This window comes from Sinohyriopsis cumingii, chromosome 1 (genome assembly GCF_028554795.1).
Source record: "Sinohyriopsis cumingii isolate HCF-2022 chromosome 1, ASM2855479v2, whole genome shotgun sequence".
Lineage (NCBI taxonomy): Eukaryota > Metazoa > Mollusca > Bivalvia > Unionida > Unionidae > Sinohyriopsis > Sinohyriopsis cumingii.
In genome coordinates, this window is record NC_142961.1 from 87,625,030 (window position 1) to 87,650,054 (window position 25,025).

Consider the following 25,025-nt stretch of genomic DNA (forward strand, 5'->3'; position numbering starts at 1 on the left):
TATAACATCCATGAGCCATGTTGATAAAGCCTCTTTTGCTTAACATCTGGCTCCATTTTCTTTAAAAGTATAAAACGGTCTTCTAACTAAATTACTTTCATGACTTTGTCAGGCAAAATTTCAAATAGATAAAACCAGTCTGTTTTCTTGGAATTGTGTCAAATAGAGCTGCTATAAAAAAAAAAAAATTAGGAAACCACATGTAGGTCTAGGATGGCAAATGTACTTTATACTATTCCTATGCAGCAGTGTTCTTTTGAGGAATATTTGTACAAGTGGGATTAAAGAGATGGTAATAACAATGAAAAATAATACTTTCATTATTTTATTTTTACATGTACAAACAAGCATAATCCACATACAGACGAATATATATGTGATTTGGTGAAAAAGCATAATGATCATGCCAAAAGCATAATGGTTGGGATATATGAATTCCCGACTAATTTTATTATGAATTGAACGATATTAACAGCATGTTTTCACTTCTCAAAATTAGAAAATTATATTTACAAAAGTTGTATCTGTCAAAAATTAAATTTGAATATTATCAATATAATTATATTTATAATCCTTACATCACACGTTTGACACGTGACATATGCCAACCTTGTGGGATGCTGTGAAATACATTCAGGCCAAATCAAACTGTCATTTTTTAAATAGTTATTTACCAGAGCATGTTAAAGTGTTAAGTTCATGTATTCCTTCGTAAGACTCTGAATCATTGTAATATTGTCATGAGAGCAGTTGTTTTCAGTTTGAATTTCATGTAATTTCTCAAGTCCACTAAATACTTGTTTGTTGAGTGTGTTTTATGTTTACTGTCACTCTGATAATTATCTTGCCTAGTGTACCCTGCCTATTATATCAATAGTATACTTGGTAAATTCTAGGCTTCAGTGTCAATACTCCCTGTTTGTATCTACATGTTCTTTAATGCCATCATAATATCTTTGACAGGGTGTCCATATAGAGTAAGCTTAATCATCCTGCTTTGGTTCTAGTTTTAAATTGCAGCTTATTCAACAACTAACATACACATGATGAATTTATCTACCCTACGGTACTGACCATTTAATTTTTCAAGAGGTGGGGTGAAATTTTCTTTTGAGCTGAGTTAAAATGTTCTATTTTATCTCAAGCTACTTTCTTTTCTCCAAATATGGATAATATGGTATGATTTTGCTATAAATCAGCACACGATGTTTTTCCAGTTACTGACAGTTTCAAAAAGTATCAGGCTCCTTCCAAAGGACATTTATTTTTGGCCCATATATAATTGTGGTATACTCTGGTAGGTATTGTGCTATGTCTAAAAATACCATATTATAAAATTGCTAGCCAGCTTTTGTCTAATGTATCATTTCCAATTTGGGTAATACCCTATTTGTAAAAAATATGTTTCAAGACCTGTGTATATGCTTCATTTGTGTCTCTGTGTGTGAGAAACTATGAGCTTTTTTTTTGATTTATATTTATTAATATGAACTGTGCAAAGAATTAATTTTTGGATAATTTTCCAATTTGGGTAACGCTTTTTGTTGATGTGTGTTAAAACTTATGGATATTCTTCATGTGTGTGTGTGTGTGTGTGTGTGTGTGAGTACGTGATATTTATTCACATTTATATCTATTTATATATAGACTGTGTAAACAAAGAATTGGGACTTCTCAACAAGTCTGCATAACTCCCAAAACACTATGTCAGGTGGTGTATAAGTGAATTTGTACAATCCTGTCAGAAAATTAAAAATAAATGCCCATTAATAATAATAATAATAGCAATAATGGTATTTGTTGAAAAACTAAGTTTGAAACATGAACCTGCTTACTGAGGTCACTATTCACCAGTTTGACTGTATCTACAAAATTGCTAAATCCTGCAGCCCAAATGCATGACAAATAACCTAAATGAAAATTTAATGGAAGTAATTCAAGCATGAAATCATGTCACGCTGGCTTGCTTTTGGTTCAAGAGCATCATAATTATTAAGAGGTGTCCACATATTACTACGTTGTGTGACCCTACAGTCAACAATGCACTGACTGACCCTACAGTCAACAATACACTGACTGACCCTACAGTCAACACTGTCAGGTGGTGTATAAGTGAATTTGTACAATCCTGTCAGAAAATTAAAAATAAATACCCATTAATAATAATAATAATAATAGCAATAATTGTATTTGTTGAAAAACTAAGTTTGAAACCTGAACCTGCTTACAGAGGTCACTTGTATATGTATACTAGTTTGACCTTTTCCCATGGGTAGCCACTATTCACCAGTTTGACTGTATCTACAAAATTGCTAAATCCTGCAACCCAAATGCATGACAAATAACCTAAATGAAAATTTAATGGAAGTAATTCAAGCATGAAATCACGTCACGCTGGCTTGCTTGTGGTTCCAGAGCATCGTACTTATTAAGAGGTGTCCACATATTACTATGTTGTGTGACCCTACAGTCAACAATGCACTGACTGACCCTACAGTCAACAATACACTGACTGACCCTACAGTCAACAACGCACTGACTGCCAAACTTAACCAAAGTATGATGAATAGACAGATGGATGAATGAATTAATAAGAACAACACTATATGCCCCTTCCAGTGTCAAATAAACAAGCTACCATATATACTCGTTTATAAGACAAGTTCATCTGCAAACTACACAGGTGCAGATCTACTGCTCCATAATGCACCAGCAGATCTGGGTCTGTGCAATTTGTTAGGAGTAATCAGTAAAACAAATAGCATAGTCCCTGACCTGCAGACTCTTTGTTGTTTGCAGTCTGAATCAACTTAAAAGTGAATATATACAGTATGCCACCACTTTTTTTTCCCTCCAAGCATCACAAGTTGATGCGAGATTGGCCCAATAAACAAATGCCAGAGTGTGTGTGTGTATGTTTTGCATTTTTAATGTAGCTTTAACAATTTTGCAGTCATACTGCTACGATGTCTGTAGTGTGTCAGTTTATAGTGATGTCTAGCAATGGGGCATCATGCTGCAGACATGTAGCATGATGTCCCACGCAGTCACATCATCCTGACACCAAGCCTACCAGTCCTAACACTAACCTTTTAATGCTGAGCACCAAGCGAGGCAGTTGTTAGTACCTTTTTTATAAGTCTTTGGTGTGACTCGGTTGGGGTTTGAACCCATGACCTCCTGCATCTGATGCTCTAACCACTAGGCCACCGGAGAGGTCAAACGCAAGAACGGTAGGACAAAAAGTCTTGATCAGTAAGAAAGAAATTGTTTAAAGGCATTTCCAGTTTTTATACCATCATTCTTATTTGACAGGACTTCAACATAATTTCTCAGATACTGAAAGGGCTCTGTTAAAGGATGCCCTTTTTTCAGAGTTGATCATATTCTGATAGGCAGTTTGGGGAGATAAAGTTGTATAATGTTTTCTATTTTTAGTAATGACTGCCATATCTAATGGTGGATCAGCATACTTTCTATAAATGTGAAAGCCTTCAAGATAGGATGCTTTCAATCAAATTTGGTCAAATTCTGTTAAGTGGCTCTCAGGGTTAATACTGAACTCTGAATGATAAATTCAAAGACTTTCCCCCAGCTTTCAAAGACCACAAACATAGATTTCCAGGACCTGTTTTCGCTAACATTTTGTATACAGCTTATAAGAGAAAACAATGAATGCAAAATACTACAATATTGACAGTATAAATAAATTTAAATGGGCCCACTTTTCAATTTGCCAAGTCTTCCAAATCATTAAATTAAACAGTATCTTATTTTATACCAGAAGAGTTATGAGTTATCCTTATTTTGCCCAAAACTACCAATAGCTTATACTTCTGCGTATTTTGAGAAGTCATGTAAGAATTCTCTATTTTTAGTAACAGTGACTGTTTAATAGCAAATCAACATGATTTGCACAGACTTTATCGCAGTACTGGAGCATGTGCACCTGGATTTTTTTCATTGCCGCTCAAGCTGTACAACTTTCACCAGTCTAAACGACAATCTAAAAAATGACAAAAAGTCACACAAAATGATCAGAGAAAAGACATTTTAAATTGCAATTGTGAACAGATGATACATGATGGACAACATACAAAGGACCAAACCATAAACTCACTTGACCTCACAGTTACAAGCTATAAGCTGGAGAGAACATCCAGTAAGTTTTTGGACTTGCTATCGTTTGGAGGTATGGATGTCATGTACTGTCTCATCAGCTCTTGATCATTCACATCGGAAGAAATAGACGAGATATTTCTCACACCCAGTTTTCTTCCACTCTTTACTCCATCTTGGCAATACTGGGGTAATTTTAGTTTTGGTTTACCAATGCAGTTAGCCCAACCAGCACCATTCCTTAAATTATTTCTTAAAGGTAGGTTACTGGCTGGCTGACTTGAATTTGTTTGTGATGATCCCAATTCTATGCCTCCTCTAGTTTTGGAAATACATGTACGTTTACTGTATTTATGGAATGCATGATGCAGACTTTCAAGGTATTCACAATGATGAGCTGTGGCATTCAACACTCCTCCTTTCTGACAAACATTTTTGGATGACAGGGGTGTCACAAATTCATTTGTCAAATTACAGTCACGTCTGACAGCAATCAATAGTCTTTTGTTCAAATCATCTTTGCAGAAACTGTTGTGGACCTTGGCAACTTCAGACCTTTTTCGCTTTCTTGAATCTAAACAAATAAATATGGAATTCTATTAATATTATAGCATCAGAAATAGTTTATTTAGTGTTGAGACAACTGGAGACAAAAAAAGCCTCGCTCAAGGACACAATCGGTAGCCAACCCAGGCCGATCCAATAGTAGGACCTGAACCCGCATGGTCGACCATTAAGCCACTTAGTCTGAGAGAGAGAGAGGGAGAGGGACAGAGAGGGGTGGGGTGTGTTGGCCAGTCAAGTATAAAGTAAAGTGGAAGGATGTCCATTTTTAGAGATGGTTTATACATGGAGAGCTAATACTCTAAATTACATTAAGTAAAAGACTGTAACATTTTTCATCCATACTGGATAAAATTTATAGTTCCTGTTGGATCTGCACTTTATAAACTTAGTTCCTGCTGGGCTTTTTTCTTTTTAATGAAACGAAATTTCCTACTCAATCAGTTTCAAAAGTTTGTGTTAAAACAATTTTGCATTAATGCAAGGGTGCAGAAAGACCAGTACTACCTTTTGCTTCAGATCCCCCCCCACTTCAAATGTTATATATATTATAATGATAAGTACATAAAATGTTATATATATTATAATAATAAGTACATAAAATGTTCTAAGCACCTAAAGTATGGGGCTAAAGCAGCCAATTAAGTGCATGGTCAACAACGAAAAATGGGAATGATTGGCCGAATGGAAATACAATTTTTGTTGCCTTACCAACTTCAACATCTCTATTACAAATGAAATAGTTAAGTCGGGTGACTAATAATCTGCTAATTTCATCTTGTGGATATACCAGAGTATCTTAAGTAACACACCCCATTTCTTCTTTTAACAAAGATCATGAAGAAAAAAAAACAAGAAAAAAGAAAAACCGATCAGTCAATGTTCTTGAAATGCATACGATTTGTTATTGTTTTTATTTAGCAACCCCAAAGGAGCGGTCTGACTCAAAGCTGAAGATAATGAGAAAGATCATTTTGCATCACCCTTGCCATGTACCACCCTAACTTGATCAGGAATTTTGCATCAACCTCACCATGTACCACCCTTATTTGAGTGGGGAATGTGTAAGAATGAAGATCATTCAAGACCTGATTTCTGTTTCTCACATTCATTCTCCTAAATATTGACTGCACAAAAAGCTGGACTGTTCTTATATAAATTTCTGATCAAGTGACAGGAAATATTACTTGCATCATGCCCTGGGCTGCCACAAAATTTATTCTTTTTCTGTCTATTTATTCTAACAACCTCAGTATTACAGCCCACAGAACCAACATCATTAAAAAAAATGTTAAAAATCATGTTTTGCATGTATTTGTGGAAGGTGGGCAGGGAGGAGGCTATAATTTGTCTGCAAAGGTTTTATTTCTTGTCCTAATGCAAATCAATATTGGAATTTGCCATGACCAGTGTGAACATAATTGCTTAGCTACCAACTCAAATGTCAGCAAAGTTTTCCTGATTGCACTCCAGTAACAATCCTAATACCTGAATTCCCTTAAAAGAATCTTTAGTTGTATGCCAGAAACCTGTCTCTAATACACTCCACTCCATCACCAATACCTTCTACTTTGTTGCTTTCTTTAAAGTAACAGGTTAGCCTGTCACTAGAAATATGTCTATACAATTGATGCTTCTGCCCACAGGATGGAATTCAATGGAAAGTTCTACGACAAACAGGGGTCATAAATATGAAAAAATATTGCTGGAAAACAGTGGGATCAAACTTGGTATCATAAGAAGTCACCATAGTGAAAACTCCCATGTTGATATAGCCATTCAAATGAACGGGAGTAGATATAAAAGTATTTTCAAAATAAGACTTTCCATTCGACTGGATTAGCAATAAGATGTACAAGATGTAGTAGCTGTAATGGACATCAGATCAGTACCATTTTATTTAAGACCAACTGGACATCATAAGAAGTCATCTGGTGAAAAACCCTCTTCAGAATGACTTTCTATTCAAGTAGAAATGTGATAAGATTTTTAAGATGGTTGCCATATTGGATAACAGACTGGCACTGTAGGACCAGCACATTCAAGGCTGTTGGTACATCTGCACATTCTAGACCTGGAATTCATTTGGAATACTCTTTTCTTTTGGAATTGTGATAGAACATTTATAATTATTTTGGATCTAATTCACAATACTGGAAGTTCCTCCTAAATTTTCATTTTATCACCTTGTTGCAGAGGAGGAGACTTCTGCAGGATGGAATCCAGAAGGGCCACTTTGCAAGTGAGGACAATTGTACCCTTGGAGAAAATGAGAAAATGCAGGTGAGAAAATGAGCGAGGGTAAAAGGAGAAATTAGTGTGAGAGTACCAAAACATGGCTTTCATCACAACCTCCAAAGACAAATGAATTAGATAGGCCCGTGAGGCAGCAATCGCTCAAACTTCATTAGCTTTAATTTTCATGAAATGCCGGTCCCTATCAATAAGGGACAGGTAAGTTCTCTTGATAGTTAATGCGATTCACTTAAAAATGGTGGAAGCTGAAATATCAGCTGAACCATTAATAGAGAGGAAAAGACACTTTCTACCCTGCCTTCTCCCTTAGGAGGTTGCCAAATAAAAATATAAAGCCCTAACTGGACACAAAAGTGTCATCACCAGAGATATGGCTGAGAAGGGAGATCTCAATCTGGAGTGGAACAACTGATGGAATCTAGTTTTTGCTAAAAGGGCAAAGAAAACTGACTTGTAATTCACAATGAACCTGATATAACCCTGCTCTATGGACAGGACATGAAGAAAGCCATCTCAGTGGGTAAGTTTCTCAAAAGAAGCTTCACCCAAAGGTTCATAGATATTTTATTAGGAGATCGCAAAACATAGGAAAGATTCCATGCAGGCATTCGAGAGAAAGACACTGGTTTTTGCAGCTTGAAATACCTGATCAGGTCTGTTAAGTAATGGCTGGGCCTTTAGAAAATTTGTGAAAGTTGTCATTGTGTGTGTGATTTGGATCTTTAACGTAGCTTTTAAAACAATTCAGTCATATCATTATGATGTCTGCAGTGTGGCAGTTTAAAGTGATGTCTTGCACTGGAGCATCATGCTGCAGACATGTAGCATGACGTCCCACCCAGTCAAATTATCCTGACACCTGGCGAAGAAGTCCTAACACTAACCTCTTAATGCTGAGCACCTAGCGTGGCAGTTGTTATTGCCATTTTTATAAGTCTTTGGTATGACTTGGCTGGGGATTTGAACCCATGACCTCTTGCATCCGAGGCGGATGCTCTCACCACTAGGCCACCAGGGTGGTCATGAGTGTTGTCTAGAGCTGCATGAAATCAAGCAATGTTTCTCTTTAAAAAGGAAGAGAAGAAAGTCAGGCACTGTGTTCACAGGGGGACAGCTATGACTGACATATCTACTACACCAATCACAAAAGATTCACTACTGTATTTTCTGGCCTATAAGTTGATACTTTTTGACTTGAAAGTGAGGTCTTCGTCTTTTACTCTGAATCAACTTATATAGGATTATGTTATTGAAATTGCATCGTCTTATATATGGAATACAGTACCTGGTATGCTATTAAATTTGCTCTATGACTGGCATAATTGAAAACAGGTCACTCAGAAGTACCATTTCTTGTTCAATTACTATGTCAATAAATTCTTATAAACAAATATGACTGCATTTATATTTATAAATTTTGTCATTATTTAGTTTGCATTCTGTGTGTATTTTCTTATTTCTCAAACATGAAATAAAAGAAAACAATTACTGGTAAAAAATTCACCAGGCCACATAGCACACTTATGGTCTATACTCTATAGTGTACTGTACTAATTCAAAGCATATTGTTTGTTCCTAAAAAGGATATGAAATAATTTTGTTTTATTTATCCCTTTTAACCATAAATCATTATTTCTGATCACGTTTTAGCAACTGGTCTATTGATATTTGATTTTCAAGTATATTGTTGGACACATGCGATTACCAGTATAGCTTTTTCATTGATATAATTGATCCTACAAAGGGATGTAATCCATATTAACTAGAGCATTCTAGGATTATTTATAAAATACCAAAGATTATGCATTCTAATGAATCCTCCAAATCATACGTTTATAATTGTATTTGACAAAGTTTCTCAAATATATATGGTTTAAACTAAACAAAAATCAGATATAAAGATGGACTACTCGTAGATCATCAATGATCCATTTTTAGTTTTGTATTTCAATTAAAGCAAATTTTAATGTCAACACATCACCTATATTCATTCTTAACCAGTTATCATTTTGGTGTTTCTCTTTGATTATACTAGTAGTTGATAAATTGGTCTTTGGTTTCCAACAATAATCAAAGCCAGTTGCTGCAATTGTTTAACCATATTGCCAGCACCCCATTGTTCTTTATCATTAATCTGCATCAATTATGCTACCTGTTTTTAATATCAAATGGAACCACAGGAAATGATGCTCACTCCCTTCTCTGGATGTAAATAATTAATTTAGCCATGGGCATTGTTTTCATTGCTATAGTACTGGCACATTTTAATGAGTTAGGTATGTTTCCGCCATAATCATTCATATAAATATCCCCATAAAAATCATACAACTTATCTCACAATGCCTTCTGTCACATCACACAAGTCTTACACAGCAGCTTTTAAGCTGGAAGTTGTAAAGTTCGTGGAAGAGAAAGGTAAGAATATGGCTGCTCACAGGAAATATGGTGCAAGTGAAAAATGTGTCCGGGATTGGTGTAAAGCTAAGATTGCATTATGCACTACAAAAAAAAAAAACAACAAAGAAAGAAAATCATGGCTGCAAAGCAAGATGGATTAATACTGAGGATAAATTACAAGAATATGTCTTGACACAATGGGCCACGTGTCATGGAATGAACTCTGCTGACCTCAGACTCAAGGCAAATGAAATCACAACAAAATAAGGAATTGAAAGTTTCAGTGGAAGTACTCATAGTGTTTTAGGTTCATGCAAAGAAGGGGCCTTAGTATAAGACAATGCACTACTATGGCACAGAAACTACCAGTAGACTTTCTGGAAAAACTGAACAATTTCTGTGACAAGATTGACTGATAATTTGGAAATGACTAACGTAATAAACATGGACGAAGTGCCGTTAACATTTGACATTCCAATGAACAGAACAGTTCAGCATAAAGGATCTAACAGCGTTACTATTAGGACAACATATTATGAGAAGTCAAACTTCACCATAGTTCTCTCATGTTTTGCCGATGACAGAAAGTCACCATCAATGTTTATTTTAAAAGAAAAACAATGCCAAAGGGTAAATTCCCCAGAGGAATAATGATTTAAGTAAATCCAAAAGGATGGATGGACAATAACATGATGGGGAAGTAGTTAGATAGATGTTTCGCACATTGAGTTGGTGGATTTTCCTCACTAAGAAGTCTCTCCTCATTATGGATTCTATGTGTGCACACATTAGTGGCGACAAAAGTGAAGCTTGAAACCAAGATGACATCATTAGGCATCATTCCATGTGGTACAACAAAGTTATTACAACCATTAAACACATCCATTAATCACTGTTTCAAAGCTGAGCTTCTGAAGTTGTGGGAACATTGGATGATGGCAGGAAAGCACAGCTTCACAAACACGGGATGGAGACAGATGATAATGAGAAAATTTCCAATTATCTGAGCCCTGAGATAGCTGCCATTTTTCATTCTGATACATTTTCAGATATTGGAGCTGATTAAGTTATCTCTTAATCATTTTAGTTAGAATGTGTAACAGTTCTACAACAGGTAATAAAATGAATTACAACATTGATGTGCTTTCAATTATAATTGAAATGTTAATTAATATGTATTATAAAACTGTACATTTGTGTAAATTTGATACTGTATTTCACAGATATGTTAAAGTATAATAAAAAGTATTTTTATTTATTTTTCATTTGTAACTTTTCTGTTTTCTGTCTCTTAATTTTCTTCACATTTCTGATTTCCCTATGAATAGCCATATTTTCTTATTGTTAGCCTCACTGAGTTTATCTCATTTGTTGAATCTTGCACTCAAGACTGGTTTCAACTGGATTAATCAGTTTTAAGCTTTAGACCTTTACTTCACATGTACATAAATGCACAACGATGTGGTTCTTGTTGCAATGGATATCATAATTAAAACAAACACGGTCTGTTTATTCAGCTGTGTTGACTGATAACAGAATATAGCAGTGCCTTGTACAGTAGTAAAATCACAAGCATGTTAGTATCGGTGATGTGATTTCATGATTGCCAGTAATATGGAATATTATAGTGACATCTTTAATATTCATGAAACCGGAAGTTACTAGTGTAAAAAACAAAGCCAATTTATTGGCCTAACTTCGTCTTATACTCCGAATCAATTTATATATGGACAAAGAATAGAAAAATTACCAAATTAGTGAATTTGACTTGATACTCCGCATGCACTTATAGGCTGGCAATATGGTATTTAGCATTGTACACTGTAGATGTTGAGTTTCTCCTGGACTGAATGATGTACTTGACAATTTTGCTCAAAAACAGTTCTTTGTAGAAAGATCATTTGAGATGTAAATGTAGAGGATCTGTGGGCTGTTCTGTTCTAGAGAGCACCAATGATGTGACAGAAGGTCCGCTCCTCTGAGGCAAAATCTAAGGATGATCCACCAGAAAATCGCTGAACCACAAATAATGGGGCCACAGAGGGTCTATCAGTTATGAGGTAAAGCAGTGGAGTGCCTGACTTTGTGTAGAACTTGTGGGATTATTCTGAATGGAGGGAAGGCACAAGTGAACAGACAATCCCACTCCAGGCTAAAAGCATCCACTGCCCAGGCCCTCTGGTCAGGGACTTGGAAAACATGAAAAGGGAGCTTGCTGTTCGACTTAGTGGCAAAGTCCAGCAAAGCTGGAACAGGGATTCTATTATGGATTGATGGAATGTCCATTCTGTGAGGACTATACTCCATTTCCTTGACAGACTGTCCACCAAAACATTCTTCCTGCTGAAATTGTGGCAGACTCTGAGGGTAATCCCTTCCAAAGGAGCTCAGCAAGAGATTCCTCATAGTTTGTAGATACACAATGAAGGTCTAAGAACACTGACCTCATTTCCAGTCTCTGTCAGTGTGGATGGTAGATTCTTCAAAGAACCATGCATCCTGAAGAATCAGCCCTTCCAGCTCAATATGAGTGTCCCACCCTCAATCTGAAGCATCTTTGTCCCTGTGTGGTTTCTAAACCACCAAAAGAAGAAACTTGAGAGGATACAAGAGCAGTATGCCAAGCCCCCTGCAGACTTCTTGGTCCCCAGCAGTATCAGAAAAAGATGAGCTGGCAATGTCGTCTTAACTCTCAGTATCTCCAAAAGGGACAGGATCTTGTCTATTCTGTCCAGGGGAACATGGACTAATCGTGTTGTGAGAAAATTTATCCCCACATAGACCAGATAGAGTGAGCTCTGATTTCTATTTTTCTAATAAGGTGCAGCCTGGTCACTATACATCAATAGTGACAGGTCTAATCTGAAAGACCCTAGATGGCTATAGTAGATTAAGTATCAAAATATTGAAGGATTAAGATACCTGTTGATCTTAAATTGGCTGCAACTATCCTCATGTCCATGGTAAAATCTCTGATGTGGAGTCTAGTCTGAATGGTGCAGCTTCAGTTGGAAAACCTCCTCATCCAAGCAAAAACTGGAGAAACATCCTGTGAGGAGGAAAGAAGGGATGTGAAGGTATGCATCCTAAAGATCGATGGATACTGCTCAAATTTCAGGTCTTGTGGCTTTCTGACTGAGGCTGTGGTTTCCATCTTGAATGGTTCCTCCAACAAAAAGCTGTAGAGGGAGGAAGGGTCAATAATTAGACAGGCTTTTTCCCCAGTCTTGGAAACTAGGAAAATCCAGAGAAGAAGGCCAAAGATTAGTTGTTTAGCATCCTCTCTACTGCACCGTTCTGAAGAAGGGGACCTTACTGGAGGATGAGATCATGAAACCAAGGCTGGTAGCCATCTTGTATGTTACAAAGAATGCAGCTATTGACCATTATTCCAGACCAAGCCTCAGAGTGGATTTCCTGCGACCACAACTACCCACATCCTGCTTAGACATTGTTCCCGCTTTTACAACTCTATGGTCTTAAACTAAGTAAAAGAAAAAAGCGAAACCATCAAGTTTTATAAAGTCTAATAAATAATTTATATCCCTATATTACAAAGTGAAAATTTAAATGTAACTTATAGTATTGAGAACTAAATCCCAGATAATCACAAAAGTTCTATCACAAGTCCAACAGTGTAGTGTTCAGAATAAATGTGTGGTCTTTAATGTGCTGATGTACCGATAGCCTTGAATGTACCGATTTGACAAGTCTAGATATATCATCATGATATAACCCACAATGTCTTTCAATGAATTCACAATAATACCAAAATAGTGTTTTATTCCCAGATGTCAATGAGCACTTTGAAATTCCAATGAATAATTTGAATAAATATTCCTCACACATTATAAATGAACACAACTAAAGTTGAATTCTCAAAGACTGATTTTAAAATGGGAATGATTAATTGTTTGTCTTCTTCCTTATATACAGGCTGTCACCTGACTTATGACACAATGAAAATTTTCATCAAATTCATAAACAAGGTCAGGTCTGTTTACTAAAATGTTAGCAAATAACCTGACAAACATCAGGCAAAACATGTTTTTCCCCCAAGAAATTGTCCTGAGCTTAAATCCAAGTAAAGATGTTGCTTATAAATGATCATTATCTTAAAATATAGTCATAATAAAATCATAGACAAAAGTCAACTAAGTAAGATGTTGTTTACAACCGATCATTACAATCTACAATCATGGACAAACAGATCTTCACTGTAAAAGATGAAAAAAATATTTTTATACCAAAAAAGTAAACGCAACAAAAAGAAAACACAAAATGATGTGTGGAATAAGTCTACACTAAGATGATAATTTCAGCAAGAAGTCACCTTACTTGGGTCTTTTAACAATGTTTAAATGCAAAAAAGGAAGCAATGCTAAGCTCACTATACAAAAATATGACAATCTAGTCAACCTGGGTTAATGATAGCTAGGGACTACTAAATTTAGCAACAGTAAAAAAACAGGCACATTTGCTGACTGTAAAAAGCAATGAAAGCTATCCAAAACTAATACTGAAAATAACCTGTTCGATAACAGAATGTAATATAAAGGTAAAACGTGGTTGGCAACTTGCTTTACCAAGTATTAAAAAAAACCCACAAGTCACAGTATAGGTAATGTGAATGACAGCGAGTCATAATGAACAATAATATGAACTGAGATGAGTCCATATACCACAATTGAAAATGGATAGGGAAAATTTAACAGCATAAATGCTCTGAATAGAAAAATGCACAACCAAATTAGAATCACTAAAGTCCTGTGAAGGGGAAAATAGAAGAATAAAATGCAAAGATGTAAACAATGTGTATGAAACAAAAACTAATAACTCTCAAGAGAGCTTAAATCAATATAGAAAAAACTCAATCAGGAGTATAATCCAAATGCTAATTTTCATTGATGCAAACAAGGGGTATAATTCAAATGCTAATTTTCATTGATGTAAACAAGGGGTATAATCCAAATGCTAATTTTCATTGATGTAAACAAGGGGTATAATCCAAATGCTAATTTTCATTGATGTAAACAAGGGGTATAATTCAAATGCTAATTTTCATTGATGTAAACAAGGGGTATAATCCAAATGCTAATTTTCATTGATGTAAACAAGGGGTATAATCCAAATGCTAATTTTCATTGATGTAAACAAGGGGTATAATCCAAATGCTAATTTTCATTGATGCAAACAAGGGGTATAATCCAAATGCTAATTTTCATTGATGTAAACAAGGGGTATAATCCAAATGCTAATTTTCATTGATGCAAACAAGGGGTATAATCCAAATGCTAATTTTCATTGATGTAAACAAGGGGTATAGGTGGCGCTATACAGTTTCGCATTTTGCATAGGGTTAGGAATTTAAAGAAAAAGAATGTCCCCGGCTTTCCTCACTGGTTATACTGGCTATTTAAAAAAGACCTTGTATATCTTAGGTATAATGCAAAGAACCTTTAATTCCCTTTATTTTGGTGTATGATTGATGGGTGTACTATGGGTTATAGAGTATACAGCTTGGCCTTACTTCAAATGTGCACCTTTCAAAAAAGTGCTAGCTCTACTTGGTCATTTTCACTTCCTGAACTTCAGAGGTCAATTGTATAAAAAAGAGCCGATAACTTTTTTTACATTTTATATATTTGGTAATTCATTCATTGCACTTTCAGAAGCTGGTATTGTCTAGTCTGGCAAAATTCATTTTCCCTATTTTAATAGCTGCTATGTATAGTGTACTTTAGACTAATTCAGACTGATTTTTTAACACAAGGGAGCAGTCATTTTAGTTAGCAGTGTGCTTAAATCATGTAAAATTTCCAAAAGTACAATATCCAAAAGAAATATCATCCACATTACATTACTGTAGCATAGAGGTATGCAAACATTCTCTCCACTGTGCATGTTTTAAATGCGAACTACTTCACCTTACATACGTCACTCTCTCAAAAGCACATATTATCTGGTGAGCGCCACCATAAAGAAGATGTAGGTATTATTTTTTTATGATTTAATTATGTTTATATGGCTGAAACATTTAAGTCGCAAGCATCAAAACAATCCTTATGAATAATTCTCCTGCCTTTTTCCCCACAGAACAGTATTTATGAGTGTCAGAGTCTCTAACAAGTCCAGCCTACCCCCCCCCCCATGATAAAAGTGAGCTATTTTAAGAATGAACATTACATTTTGTAAACATAGCAACCAATGTTATGCTGAATGATAGGAACATGAAACTAGCCAGAATTATTTCTGAGATATCAACAATGAATTTTACAATTAGAAAAGGGAGGTAACTCATCAGCTTCATAAAGGTCAAAGGTCAAAGTGTAAAATATTTGCCTATTGTTTAATATGGAAGAAGTGAATTCACTTTCTCATCATTTATTTTTTTATTTCATTGCAAATAAATGAAAAGAAACATTTTCACCATATATTTCTGTCACTTATTGCAACAGTTTTAAATTTAAGTTGACTCTATTCCTATATTCTAAGTCTTCTAATTTCCCCATAATTAAGGTCACTACTCACACAAACATACCTCATGGCAAATTATGTAAGCAAGAGAAAAACGATCATAATTAGCTTATTTTCATGCTTAAATGCAATATGAATGTACCATTTTATTCAGAACATCATACATAATTATATGAAAATAAAAAAAAATAATTGCAAACATTTTTTTATTTTCTTTAAGGTGGCGCTATACAGTTTCGCATTTTGCATAGGGTTAGGAATTTAAAGAAAAAGAATGTCCCCGGCTTTCCTCACTGGTTATACTGGCTATTTAAAAAAGACCTTGTATATCTTAGGTATAATGCAAAGAACCTTTAATTCCCTTTATTTTGGTGTATGATTGATGGGTGTACTATGGGTTATAGAGTATACAGCTTGGCCTTACTTCAAATGTGCACCTTTCAAAAAAGTGCTAGCTCTACTTGGTCATTTTCACTTCCTGAACTTCAGGGGTCAATTGTATAAAAAAGAGCCGATAACTTTTTTTACATTTTATATATTTGGTAATTCATTCATTGCACTTTCAGAAGCTGGTATTGTCTAGTCTGGCAAAATTCATTTTCCCTATTTTAATAGCTGCTATGTATAGTGTACTTTAGACTAATTCAGACTGATTTTTTAACACAAGGGAGCAGTCATTTTAGTTAGCAGTGTGCTTAAATCATGTAAAATTTCCAAAAGTACAATATCCAAAAGAAATATCATCCACATTACATTAATGTAGCATAGAGGTATGCAAACATTCTCTCCACTGTGCATGTTTTAAATGCGAACTACTTCACCTTACATACGTCACTCTCTCAAAAGCACATATTATCTGGTGAGCGCCACCATAATCCAAATGCTAATTTTCATTGATGTAAACAAGGGGTATAATTCAAATGCTAATTTTCATTGATGTAAACAAGGGGTATAATCCAAATGCTAATTTTCATTGATGTAAACAAGGGGTATAATCCAAATGCTAATTTTCATTGATGCAAACAAGGGGTATAATCCAAATGCTAATTTTCATTGATGCAAACAAGGGGTATAATCCAAATGCTAATTTTCATTGATGTAAACAAGGGGTATAATCCAAATGCTAATTTTCATTGATGTAAACAAGGGGTATAATCCAAATGCTAATTTTCATTGATGTAAACAAGGGGTATAATCCAAATGCTAATTTTCATTGATGTAAACAAGGGGTATAATCCAAATGCTAATTTTCATTGATGTAAGGTGGCGCTCACCAGATAATATGTACTTTTGAGAGAGTGACGTATGTAAGGTGAAGTAGTTCGCATTTAAAACATGCACAGTGGAGAGAATGTTTGCATACCTCTATGCTACATTAATGTACTGTGGATGATATTTCTTTTGGATATTGTACTTTTGGAAATTTTACATGATTTAAGCACACTGCTAACTAAAATGACTGCTCCCTTGTGTTAAAAAATCAGTCTGAATTAGTCTAAAGTACACTATACATAGCAGCCATTAAAATAGGGAAAATGAATTTTGCCAGACTAGACAATACCAGCTTCTGAAAGTGCAATGAATGAATTACCAAATATATAAAATGTAAAAAAAGTTATCGGCTCTTTTTTATACAATTGACATCTGAAGTTCAGGAAGTGAAAATGACCAAGTAGAGCTAGCACTTTTTTGAAAGGTGCACATTTGAAGTAAGGCCAAGCTGTATACTCTATAACCCATAGTACACCCATCAGTCATACACCAAAATAAAGGGAATTAAAGGTTCTTTGCATTATACCTAAGATATACAAGGTCTTTTTTAAATAGCCAGTATAACCAGTGAGGAAAGCCGGGGACATTCTTTTTCTTTAAATTCCTAACCCTATGCAAAATGCGAAACTGTATAGCGCCACCTAAACAAGGGGTATAATCCAAATGCTAATTTTCATTGATGTAAACAAGGGGTATAATCCAAATGCTAATTTTCATTGATGCAAACAAGGGGTATAATCCAAATGCTAATTTTCATTGATGCAAACAAGGGGTATAATCCAAATGCTAATTTTCATTGATGCAAACAAGGGGTATAATCCAAATGCTAATTTTCATTGATGTAAACAAGGGGTATAATCCAAATGCTAATTTTCATTGATGTAAACAAGGGGTATAATTCAAATGCTAATTTTCATTGATGTAAACAAGGGGTATATAATCCAAATGCTAATTTTCATTGATGCAAACAAGGGGTATAATCCAAATGCTAATTTTCATTGATGTAAACAAGGGGTATAATCCAAATGCTAATTTTCATTGATGTAAACAAGGGGTATAATCCAAATGCTAATTTTCATTGATGTAAACAAGGGGTATAATCCAAATGCTAATTTTCATTGATGTAAACAAGGGGTATAATCCAAATGCTAATTTTCATTGAGGTGGCGCTCACCAGATAATATGTGCTTTTGAGAGAGTGACGTATGTAAGGTGAAGTAGTTCGCATTTAATAACATGCACAGTGGAGAGAATGTTTGCATACCTCTATGCTACATTAATGTAATGTGGATGATATTTCTTTTGGATATTGTACTTTTGGAAATTTTACATGATTTAAGCACACTGCTAACTAAAATGACTGCTCCCTTGTGTTAAAAAATCAGTCTGAATTAGTCTAAAGTACACTATACATAGCAGCTATTAAAATAGGGAAAATGAATTTTGCCAGACTAGACAATACCAGCTTCTGAAAGTGCAATGAATGAATTACCAAATATATAAAATGTAAAAAAAGTTATCGGCTCTTTTTTATACAATTGACCCCTGAAGTTCAGGAAGTGAAAATGACCAAGTAGAGCTAGCACTTTTTTGAAAGGTGCACATTTGAAGTAAGGCCAAGCTGTATACTCTATAACCCATAGTACACCCATCAATCATACACCAAAATAAAGGGAATTAAAGGTTCTTTGCATTATACCTAAGATATACAAGGTCTTTTTTAAATAGCCAGTATAACCAGTGAGGAAAGCCGGGGACATTCTTTTTCTTTAAATTCCTAACCCTATGCAAAATGCGAAACTGTATAGCGCCACCTTAAAGAAAATAAAAAAATGTTTGCAATTATTTTTCTTTATTTTCATATAATTATGTATGATGTTCTGAATAAAATGGTACATTCATATTGCATTTAAGCATGAAAATAAGCTAATTATGATCGTTTTTCTCTTGCTTACATAATTTGCCATGAGGTATGTTTGTGTGAGTAGTGACCTTAATTATGGGGAAATTAGAAGACTTAGAATATAGGAATAGAGTCAACTTAAATTTAAAACTGTTGCAATAAGTGACAGAAATATATGGTGAAAATGTTTCTTTTCATTTATTTGCAATGAAATAAAAAAATAAATGATGAGAAAGTGAATTCGCTTTTTCCATATTAAACAATAGGCAAATATTTTACACTTTGACCTTTGACCTTTATGAAGCTGATGAGTTACCTCCCTTTTCTAATTGTAAAATTCATTGCTGATATCTCAGAAATAATCCTGGCTAGTTTCATGTTCCTATCATTCAGCATAACATTGGTTGCTATGTTTACAAAATGTAATGTGCATTCTTAAAATAGCTCACTTTTATCATGGGGGGGGGGTAGGCTGGACTCGTTAGAGACTCTGACACTCATAAATACTGTTCTTTGGGGAAAAAGGCAGGAGAATTATTCATAAGGATTGTTTTGATGCTTGCGACTTAAATGTTTCAGCCATAAAAACATAATTAAATCATAAAAAATAATACCTACATCTTCTTTATGGTGGCGCTCACCAGATAATATGTACTTTTGAGAGAGTGACGTATGTAAGGTGAAGTAGTTCGCATTTAAAACATGCACAGTGGAGAGAATGTTTGCATACCTCTATGCTACATTAATGTACTGTGGATGATATTTCTTTTGGATATTGTACTTTTGGAAATTTTACATGATTTAAGCACACTGCTAACTAAAATGACTGCTCCCTTGTGTTAAAAAATCAGTCTGAATTAGTCTAAAGTACACTATACATAGCAGCCATTAAAATAGGGAAAATGAATTTTGCCAGACTAGACAATACCAGCTTCTGAAAGTGCAATGAATGAATTACCAAATATATAAAATGTAAAAAAAGTTATCGGCTCTTTTTTATACAATTGACCTCTGAAGTTCAGGAAGTGAAAATGACCAAGTAGAGCTAGCACTTTTTTGAAAGGTGCACATTTGAAGTAAGGCCAAGCTGTATACTCTATAACCCATAGTACACCCATCAATCATACACCAAAATAAAGGGAATTAAAGGTTCTTTGCATTATACCTAAGATATACAAGGTCTTTTTTAAATAGCCAGTATAACCAGTGAGGAAAGCCGGGGACATTCTTTTTCTTTAAATTCCTAACCCTATGCAAAATGCGAAACTGTATAGCGCCACCTAAACAAGGGGTATAATCCAAATGCTAATTTTCATTGATGTAAACAAGGGGTATAATCCAAATGCTAATTTTCATTGATGCAAACAAGGGGTATAATCCAAATGCTAATTTTCATTGATGCAAACAAGGGGTATAATCCAAATGCTAATTTTCATTGATGCAAACAAGGGGTATAATCCAAATGCTAATTTTCATTGATGTAAACAAGGGGTATAATCCAAATGCTAATTTTCATTGATGTAAACAAGGGGTATAATTCAAATGCTAATTTTCATTGATGTAAACAAGGGGTATATAATCCAAATGCTAATTTTCATTGATGCAAACAAGGGGTATAATCCAAATGCTAATTTTCATTGATGTAAACAAGGGGTATAATCCAAATGCTAATTTTCATTGATGTAAACAAGGGGTATAATCCAAATGCTAATTTTCATTGATGTAAACAAGGGGTATAATCCAAATGCTAATTTTCATTGATGTAAACAAGGGGTATAATCCAAATGCTAATTTTCATTGAGGTGGCGCTCACCAGATAATATGTGCTTTTGAGAGAGTGACGTATGTAAGGTGAAGTAGTTCGCATTTAAAACATGCACAGTGGAGAGAATGTTTGCATACCTCTATGCTACATTAATGTAATGTGGATGATATTTCTTTTGGATATTGTACTTTTGGAAATTTTACATGATTTAAGCACACTGCTAACTAAAATGACTGCTCCCTTGTGTTAAAAAATCAGTCTGAATTAGTCTAAAGTACACTATACATAGCAGCTATTAAAATAGGGAAAATGAATTTTGCCAGACTAGACAATACCAGCTTCTGAAAGTGCAATGAATGAATTACCAAATATATAAAATGTAAAAAAAGTTATCGGCTCTTTTTTATACAATTGACCCCTGAAGTTCAGGAAGTGAAAATGACCAAGTAGAGCTAGCACTTTTTTGAAAGGTGCACATTTGAAGTAAGGCCAAGCTGTATACTCTATAACCCATAGTACACCCATCAATCATACACCAAAATAAAGGGAATTAAAGGTTCTTTGCATTATACCTAAGATATACAAGGTCTTTTTTAAATAGCCAGTATAACCAGTGAGGAAAGCCGGGGACATTCTTTTTCTTTAAATTCCTAACCCTATGCAAAATGCGAAACTGTATAGCGCCACCTTAAAGAAAATAAAAAAATGTTTGCAATTATTTTTTTTTATTTTCATATAATTATGTATGATGTTCTGAATAAAATGGTACATTCATATTGCATTTAAGCATGAAAATAAGCTAATTATGATCGTTTTTCTCTTGCTTACATAATTTGCCATGAGGTATGTTTGTGTGAGTAGTGACCTTAATTATGGGGAAATTAGAAGACTTAGAATATAGGAATAGAGTCAACTTAAATTTAAAACTGTTGCAATAAGTGACAGAAATATATGGTGAAAATGTTTCTTTTCATTTATTTGCAATGAAATAAAAAAATAAATGATGAGAAAGTGAATTCGCTTTTTCCATATTAAACAATAGGCAAATATTTTACACTTTGACCTTTGACCTTTATGAAGCTGATGAGTTACCTCCCTTTTCTAATTGTAAAATTCATTGCTGATATCTCAGAAATAATCCTGGCTAGTTTCATGTTCCTATCATTCAGCATAACATTGGTTGCTATGTTTACAAAATGTAATGTGCATTCTTAAAATAGCTCACTTTTATCATGGGGGGGGGGTAGGCTGGACTCGTTAGAGACTCTGACACTCATAAATACTGTTCTTTGGGGAAAAAGGCAGGAGAATTATTCATAAGGATTGTTTTGATGCTTGCGACTTAAATGTTTCAGCCATAAAAACATAATTAAATCATAAAAAATAATACCTACATCTTCTTTATGGTGGCGCTCACCAGATAATATGTACTTTTGAGAGAGTGACGTATGTAAGGTGAAGTAGTTCGCATTTAAAACATGCACAGTGGAGAGAATGTTTGCATACCTCTATGCTACATTAATGTACTGTGGATGATATTTCTTTTGGATATTGTACTTTTGGAAATTTTACATGATTTAAGCACACTGCTAACTAAAATGACTGCTCCCTTGTGTTAAAAAATCAGTCTGAATTAGTCTAAAGTACACTATACATAGCAGCCATTAAAATAGGGAAAATGAATTTTGCCAGACTAGACAATACCAGCTTCTGAAAGTGCAATGAATGAATTACCAAATATATAAAATGTAAAAAAAGTTATCGGCTCTTTTTTATACAATTGACCTCTGAAGTTCAGGAAGTGAAAATGACCAAGTAGAGCTAGCACTTTTTTGAAAGGTGCACATTTGAAGTAAGGCCAAGCTGTATACTCTATAACCCATAGTACACCCATCAATCATACACCAAAATAAAGGGAATTAAAGGTTCTTTGCATTATACCTAAGATATACAAGGTCTTTTTTAAATAGCCAGTATAACCAGTGAGGAAAGCCGGGGACATTCTTTTTCTTTAAATTCCTAACCCTATGCAAAATGCGAAACTGTATAGCGCCACCTAAACAAGGGGTATAATCCAAATGCTAATTTTCATTGATGTAAACAAGGGGTATAATCCAAATGCTAATTTTCATTGATGCAAACAAGGGGTATAATCCAAATGCTAATTTTCATTGATGCAAACAAGGGGTATAATCCAAATGCTAATTTTCATTGATGCAAACAAGGGGTATAATCCAAATGCTAATTTTCATTGATGTAAACAAGGGGTATAATCCAAATGCTAATTTTCATTGATGTAAACAAGGGGTATAATTCAAATGCTAATTTTCATTGATGTAAACAAGGGGTATATAATCCAAATGCTAATTTTCATTGATGCAAACAAGGGGTATAATCCAAATGCTAATTTTCATTGATGTAAACAAGGGGTATAATCCAAATGCTAATTTTCATTGATGTAAACAAGGGGTATAATCCAAATGCTAATTTTCATTGATGTAAACAAGGGGTATAATCCAAATGCTAATTTTCATTGATGTAAACAAGGGGTATAATCCAAATGCTAATTTTCATTGAGGTGGCGCTCACCAGATAATATGTGCTTTTGAGAGAGTGACGTATGTAAGGTGAAGTAGTTTGCATTTAAAACATGCACAGTGGAGAGAATGTTTGCATACCTCTATGCTACATTAATGTACTGTGGATGATATTTCTTTTGGATATTGTACTTTTGGAAATTTTACATGATTTAAGCACACTGCTAACTAAAATGACTGCTCCCTTGTGTTAAAAAATCAGTCTGAATTAGTCTAAAGTACACTATACATAGCAGCCATTAAAATAGGGAAAATGAATTTTGCCAGACTAGACAATACCAGCTTCTGAAAGTGCAATGAATGAATTACCGAATATATAAAATGTAAAAAAAGTTATCGGCTCTTTTTTATACAATTGACCTCTGAAGTTCAGGAAGTGAAAATGACCAAGTAGAGCTAGCACTTTTTTGAAAGGTGCACATTTGAAGTAAGGCCAAGCTGTATACTCTATAACCCATAGTACACCCATCAATCATACACCAAAATAAAGGGAATTAAAGGTTCTTTGCATTATACCTAAGATATACAAGGTCTTTTTTAAATAGCCAGTATAACCAGTGAGGAAAGCCGGGGACATTCTTTTTCTTTAAATTCCTAACCCTATGCAAAATGCGAAACTGTATAGCGCCACCTTAAAGAAAATAAAAAAATGTTTGCAATTATTTTTTTTTATTTTCATATAATTATGTATGATGTTCTGAATAAAATGGTACATTCATATTGCATTTAAGCATGAAAATAAGCTAATTATGATCGTTTTTCTCTTGCTTACATAATTTGCCATGAGGTATGTTTGTGTGAGTAGTGACCTTAATTATGGGGAAATTAGAAGACTTAGAATATAGGAATAGAGTCAACTTAAATTTAAAACTGTTGCAATAAGTGACAGAAATATATGGTGAAAATGTTTCTTTTCATTTATTTGCAATGAAATAAAAAAATAAATGATGAGAAAGTGAATTCGCTTTTTCCATATTAAACAATAGGCAAATATTTTACACTTTGACCTTTGACCTTTATGAAGCTGATGAGTTACCTCCCTTTTCTAATTGTAAAATTCATTGCTGATATCTCAGAAATAATCCTGGCTAGTTTCATGTTCCTATCATTCAGCATAACATTGGTTGCTATGTTTACAAAATGTAATGTGCATTCTTAAAATAGCTCACTTTTATCATGGGGGGGGGGGGTAGGCTGGACTCGTTAGAGACTCTGACACTCATAAATACTGTTCTTTGGGGAAAAAGGCAGGAGAATTATTCATAAGGATTGTTTTGATGCTTGCGACTTAAATGTTTCAGCCATAAAAACATAATTAAATCATAAAAAATAATACCTACATCTTCTTTATGGTGGCGCTCACCAGATAATATGTACTTTTGAGAGAGTGACGTATGTAAGGTGAAGTAGTTCGCATTTAAAACATGCACAGTGGAGAGAATGTTTGCATACCTCTATGCTACATTAATGTACTGTGGATGATATTTCTTTTGGATATTGTACTTTTGGAAATTTTACATGATTTAAGCACACTGCTAACTAAAATGACTGCTCCCTTGTGTTAAAAAATCAGTCTGAATTAGTCTAAAGTACACTATACATAGCAGCCATTAAAATAGGGAAAATGAATTTTGCCAGACTAGACAATACCAGCTTCTGAAAGTGCAATGAATGA

The 25,025-nt window shown here is 34.4% G+C and overlaps 1 protein-coding gene across 1 annotated transcript in view; it reads right to left on the reverse strand.

Moving 5' to 3' along the window:
- Window positions 1-309: 309 nt before the first annotated feature.
- The window catches only part of LOC149807295 (leucine-rich repeat-containing protein 42-like), a 51,037-nt gene continuing 26,321 nt past the window's right edge, over window positions 310-25,025 (reverse strand). Inside the window, exon 5 of the mRNA XM_089964931.1 lies at window positions 310-4,693. Coding sequence (XP_089821057.1) covers window positions 4,140-4,693 — 554 coding nt within the window. The 3' untranslated portion in view covers window positions 310-4,139. The remainder of the gene's footprint in view (window positions 4,694-25,025) is intronic.